The 6,163-nt window shown below is 54.2% G+C and overlaps 1 protein-coding gene across 1 annotated transcript; it reads left to right on the top strand.

Moving 5' to 3' along the window:
• The first annotated feature begins 1,313 nt into the window (after positions 1–1,313).
• TMEM184A (transmembrane protein 184A) lies at positions 1,314–5,756 on the top strand. Its single transcript, XM_010186390.1, has 8 exons — positions 1,314–1,538; positions 2,226–2,391; positions 3,273–3,363; positions 3,454–3,529; positions 4,141–4,232; positions 4,628–4,797; positions 4,887–5,084; positions 5,506–5,756. The coding sequence occupies exons 1-8, from the start codon at positions 1,314–1,316 to the stop codon at positions 5,754–5,756; spliced, it is 1,269 nt and encodes a 422-aa protein (XP_010184692.1).
• The last annotated feature ends 407 nt before the right edge of the window (positions 5,757–6,163 follow it).

Raw genomic sequence — 6,163 nt, 5'->3', positions numbered from 1 at the left:
AGGCGGCTCCTGCCAGGCGGAGGGGGGAGAAAGGTATTTTTAGGGCTGTTGATCTGACACCAGCTGAGTTTCCTCTCCTGTGAGGCTGGGGTTCAGGGAGAGGGCAGCAGTGGAAGCCACGGGGTAAGCTTTGGTTTGTTTTCTGTGTTTAATTGAAGCGAGGTCATTCCCTACCACTCTTATCTGTGGCAGATATTTTCTTGCCTCTCATCAGTTCATGCTTACAGTTTTTCCCCCAGGCAATAGTTACCCAGCAGCTAAAATCTTTGTTTATTAGCAATGCACCAAGAAGCATCTATATTGTTAGAGCTGTGCTCACAGGTTGTTTTTTTTCAAAATCACTATTGTTAGTTGGAGGAAAAAGCAGCTTTCCATAGATTAGAAGAAAGAGAAGCCAAACGTGGCAGTTTATGCATCTGTTGGCCTTGAGATATGAAGCTGTCCTATAAATAAGAGTGTATTATTAGGTTGGTCCTTGCTGTCTGGAGCCGCAGGGTACATGGTGCCTGTCAGCCACCCTCTGTACCAGGAGTGCCCAGCTTGGAGGAGGACATAGCTGCTGGGGAGATGCCCGAGTGCTTCAGCATCCCCAAAGGGCAGCATCTCTGCCTGCAGCATGGCAGGTTCAAAGCCTAGTGCTTAATTTGGGGCTGTCCTTTGGGTCTCAGGGTTGGCATTGCCAGCACACTGAGATCCCCATGATCCTGAAATGGCTGAGGCTGCCTTGGGTGATGCCAGACCTCCAGGGACAGCCCTGGAGATTTCCCCAGCAGGCCATGCATGAGGAAAGGAGTCAAATCTGGGGGGGACCACAGCGATCTCCATGTCTTCTGGGCTCCCAAGGAGGACATCAGTGTCCTGATGGCTTGTTGTTAAAGGGCTCATAATTACCATGGGTGAGAGATGAGTTTAACCCTTAAAGCTCTGGTTTCCAATGGATCCTGAGCCACAGGTTTGAACTCATAGGGACACAAGTGCAGGCAGGTATTTCCCTTTCAAGTGGGATAGTAATCCCTGAGAAAACAAAGAGGAGCAAGGCTGAGAAGGAGAAGCATGTGTTTTGGGGGACACAAGGATTGCATGCACCTCCTTGGAGAAAAGAGGGTCTGCTCTTGAAGGACATTTGCACTTTCTTGCTGGGAGCAGGTGAACAGGCTAGTTTGGGTGAGGTACAAAGCCTGGGGAGGAGATAAACCTCACAGGAGGTTTGACCATACTGTGTGGGCTGGGAAATTTGCTGGGCCCTTCCCCTTCACCAGTTTACCTCCATCCTGCCTTCCTGAGCCACTCCCCTTGCCTCTCCCTCCCTGCAGATGAGTAATGCCACACGTGTCTTGCCCTCTTCCATGGCACCCAGCACCCTGGGGCCCATCACAGCAACCAGGCTGGCCTCAGCTCCCCCATCCATGGCCCTTGCCCTGCTCACAGCCACCCACAACAGCTCTGAGGATGGAGGGCAGCTTTTCCTGACCACGACGGTAGCGCAGGTCATCTCCGGCATCTTTGTGTGGTCGGCGCTCATCATCACCTTCCACCAGGTATGGGCTGGAGCAGACGCAGGGCTCAGTGCTGGGATTGATGCAAGGGCAAAACTATTGATTGTCCCTCTGAGTTCATTGCAAATCAGTCAGCACCAGATAAATATTTCCTCCTGGTGTTGCCTGGAGGGGATATCTCTGCGCTTGGGAGCGTGGACTTTGCCCATGCGCTCCTGGGGTGACTGCCAGAGCCAGGGGAGGCTGCAGGGCATTGGCACTGCCCAGAGGCAACAGCCAGTGGGGTTTCTCATCTGGCATGCTGGGGTCTGTGCCTTTGGGGCACACAACACCGGCTGCCTTGAAATATCCTGACAGGGGGCATGTTTTTGTGTGCTGCATGGATCCATGCTGCTTAAGGCAGCCCTGGGACAAGATGGTGCTTCCGAGCACTGGGATGGGGCTGCATGGGGGTGGGCATGGAGGAAGTCACACTTCTCACACAGCCCTGGGGAAGGGTCCCAATTTCCATGTGTTTTTGTGGAAGGGATTACCCCAGGGACAAGGATGGAGCCTTTCTCATATGTCTGTTCACTGCAATGGGTCTGTGATGGAAAACCAGTAGTGCTCTCACCCCCAAGAGGAGGGCTGACTTAGGGTGAGCCTCCTGCAGCCCCCCAGGCTGAGGGCACCTCTGGGTCCCCTCCTGAGGGGTGGTAGCCACAGCTCTGCACACTGGTCATTTTGCAGATCTACACGCACCTGAGGAACTACACCATCCCCAAGGAGCAGCGCTACATCATCCGCATCCTCTTCATTGTGCCCATCTACGCCTTTGACTCCTGGCTCAGCCTCCTCCTCCTCGGAAGCCATCAGTACTATGTCTACTTCGACTCAGTGCGTGATTGCTACGAAGGTGAGCACAGCCTCTCCTTGACAGGGGAGCTGATGGCAAAGCAGGGCTCTTATCTCGCTGATTTGTGTCTCTGGAGTGTGCTGGGTTGCACAAAGTGGCAAACCTCCATCTCTTTCACTTCCCGCTCTCCCTCCATGTGGAGGTTTTCCCCTTCCTTCTCCACCAGTGGCAGAGAGGGGCTGCCTCATGTTGACATAAGCTGCTGCCTTTCCACCACCTGCCTGCAGGCTCAGAGGGACCCCAGCATCATGCTCCTGGGGAGAGGTTTTCTGGCTGCCTTCATGATAGAAATGCAGCTTCTCTAAAGCAGAAGAAATTGGAGACTAGGGACATTTTGAGGTGCAGGGAAAGTTTGTGAGTGCAACACTTCCACCCTGTTGCACTTTCCTCCGGGGAACGGAGGGGTGTGGGCATGTTGTATTAGTTTTGGTTTGGAGTATGTGAAAAACGAGTGATGGGGATGTCCAAGAAAACTGTTCAGGACCCGCTCCTTGCTGGCCATCAGCTGCTTGTGCTTGGCATTTTGAGGTCCCTCCATGCAGATGGGCTCTGGCCATCGCACTCTTGCCTGGCCTTGTCTGAGTGTGCTCTGCTGACATCTGACAGCTGCCACATGCACGCAGGGTTTGTGTGTGCACAGAGGAGATGCTGCATCTGCAACGAGCCCTGCGCACGTGGTGCGGTGCATCTGACCGCTTGGAAGTCAGGTGGATCTGACCTGCTGCTTCTCTCGCTGGGCTCTCACCCACCAGTGTCCCAAATCCTGATGCTGTGCCAGGGTGGATGAGTAGACACCTGAGCAGGAAGGGATGTGAAATGTAACAACCTCCACCCTGGATCTCCATCAGCCCTGCTGATCGTGTCTGCACTTCCCTTGCCAGCTTTCGTGATTTACAGCTTCCTGAGCCTGTGCTTTGAGTACCTGGGAGGGGAGAGCACCATCATGGCAGAGATCCGAGGGAAGCCCATTGCGTAAGTCCCGGCACCCCACAAGTTCCTTGTCCCTCCACCCCCTTTCCCCATCCAACAGCCCCAATGGCATCTCCTCGGCTTCTGCTTCAGGTCCAGCTGCTTTTACGGGACCTGCTGCCTCCAGGGCATGTCATACTCCATCGGCTTCCTGCGCTTCTGCAAGCAGGTGGGTACATGATGGGGCGCATCAGCCCTGCTCCCCTCCAATGAGGGCTTTTGGGGCTGCAGGTCCCTTCCCTGCTGCCCTGCAGAGCGGGATCTCCTTCGCTGCTCTCCAAAATGCTATTTTTGTGGTTTTTTGGTGTTTTTTTTTTTTCCCCTCAGGGAGGAGGCAGCTCACCCAGTTCGCAGGCACCTGGCCAGCAGCAGGGCGCCCGCTCGCTGTCCTTGCTCTGAGTCACTGCTGAGTCAGGGTCTCCTCCCACTGCAGAGTTGAGATTGCCATCTCTGTCCAGTCCCGGCCTAGCCTGGACAGCTCTCTTAACTCTCTAGAGCTGCGCTGCAGGCCAAATCCTGGCACCGCTCTGTCCCCAAGCACCCCCCACTGCTACCTTTTGGAAGCCCTGCTCCCTCCCACCTGCAGACCTCGTGCTGGTCCATATTTCACCCCACAGCATTGGTCACTCCTCCAATGGAGAACTGCTCTCTCCTCTGCGCCTCTGTTCCCGGGAATGGAGGGGTTGGCTCGCATGGAGGGGCCGGGGGTGGCAGGAGCTGCAGGGAGGGCAGTGGGATGTATCTGCTCCCTGGCGTGCACTGTGTCTCTTCCCTGTGCAGGCAACACTGCAGTTCTGCATTGTGAAACCCCTCATGGCGATCGTCACCATCATCCTGCAGGCATTTGGGAAGTACCATGATGGGGACTTCAAGTGAGGATGCTGGGTCGGACTGGGGAGGGTGAAGGGGACAGCATGGGTCCCTGCTCCATCACAAGGGACAGGGTGTCCCAACAGCCCACCCTAGGGAGCTGCTCCATGGATAGTTATAGCACAGGGAGCCCAAAGTGCTGGAGACTCATTACTCCCAAAATAGAAAGGGACAGAACTCCTGTGAGCCGTGATAAGAGTTCCTACCATCAAAGGAAAAGCTGAGTGGCACCCTGCTGCCCGCTTTCTCCCTGCCTCTCCTTACCCTCCTGGGCTGTGTACTCCCCCATGGCAAAGCCACACACTTCTCCCCTGCATTTCTTCCTTTCTTGCCTTTGGTTGCACTCTCTTCACTTCTCGCAGCCCAGGACAGCAGCTTTGTCCCTCTCTCCCCACAGTGTCCAGAGCGGCTACCTCTACATCACCATCATCTACAACTTCTCCGTCAGCCTGGCACTTTACGCCCTCTTCCTCTTCTACTTTGCCACCATGGACCTGCTGCGCCCATTTGAGCCGGTCCTCAAGTTCATCACCATCAAGGCAGTCATCTTCCTCTCCTTCTGGCAAGGTGGGTCCCACCTGTGCGTCTCCTCCCATAGCCCCACCTGACCTGGGAATGCAAGACCAGAGCTGATCCCTCTTCCTTCCCCTGCTCAGGGACACTGCTTGCAATCCTGGAGAAATGTGGGGTGATCCCTGAAGTTCAGATCATCGATGGGAAGGAGGTGGGAGCTGGGACGGTGGCTGCAGGCTACCAGAACTTCATCATCTGCATTGAGATGCTCTTTGCTTCCATTGCCCTGCGTTATGCGTTCACCTGCCAGGTGTACAGAGAAAAGAAAGAAAACTCAACAGGTAACTCTTCCTCTCTTCTTCCTTCCTTCATCACTTAATAAGGAAAGAGGAGGACCCCCCTTCCTTATAGAATTACCAATAGGATGCTAAGAGCCACCAGAGGAATTTCCTTCTCCTGGACTCCATTAGTTCCTTCTCCCTCTTCCCTCTTGATACCCACAAGCCACAGTGAGTTGATAGGAAAAGAGACCTTGGTGTGGATGGGCAGAATTAGGGGAGTATGGTATTACAGCACATGCTGCTGGAGAGGTTCCATCCTATTTGAAACATGGAGCTGGGATTGTCTTTCTTCTCCTTGATGCTTGCCACTGCAAGTTGATGTGGCCCTGATTTAGAATTTCTAAGGTAAAGTGTCACTCCAGTCTTGGAGCACTTGGGCTCATTGATGTCCCATCACCCTCCCACTCTCCCTGTTTTTCAGCAAACCTTGCCCCAATGCAGAGCATCTCTAGTGGGCTGAAGGAGACCATCAGCCCCCAGGACATCGTACAGGATGCAATCCACAACTTCTCGCCTGCGTACCAGCAGTACACGCAGCAGTCAATGCAGGAGGCAGAGCAAAAAGCGCCGGGGGAGAACGGGCACGTGGCCTCCAAGACAGATGGACTGAGCGGCAAAAAGAGCAAAAACATTGAGAAGAGAGTGCTGATCCTGTCAGACGAGGATCTGTAGGCAGCGTTGGAGAGGACCACGACACTGGAAAGGTTTAAACCCATGCAAATGGGAGCTGCCTCAAGACTGAGACAACCTGGTCTAATGGGAGTATCAAGAAGCCAGGAACTCTACACAAAAAGCCAGTCTCTCAAAGGGAAGATGAAATAACCCAGGGAAAGGTTAAATCTAATAGTGCCAGCCTCTGCTGCCCATCTGTACTGACGTTAGAGACTGGGCTTTGCTGCGCCAGTGCCAGTGCTCTGATGCCAGCCTCGTGCTGGGGGATGCCAGTCAGAGAGAGGAGCCGGGCTGTGGGATGGACCAGCCGCCCTCGCCCTTCTCTTACCTCCAAGCAGTGCTAAGGCCTAAAAGAAATGCTTTTCTCAGCACAGTTCTGCTCTAGTTTCTCGCAATTTCAGTAAAAA

This window comes from Mesitornis unicolor, unplaced genomic scaffold (assembly GCF_000695765.1).
Source record: "Mesitornis unicolor isolate BGI_N332 unplaced genomic scaffold, ASM69576v1 scaffold14336, whole genome shotgun sequence".
Taxonomy (NCBI): Eukaryota; Metazoa; Chordata; class Aves; order Mesitornithiformes; family Mesitornithidae; genus Mesitornis; species Mesitornis unicolor.
The sequence above is the reverse complement of the archived record's forward strand: the minus strand, read 5'-3'. Positions and strand labels throughout refer to the sequence as shown.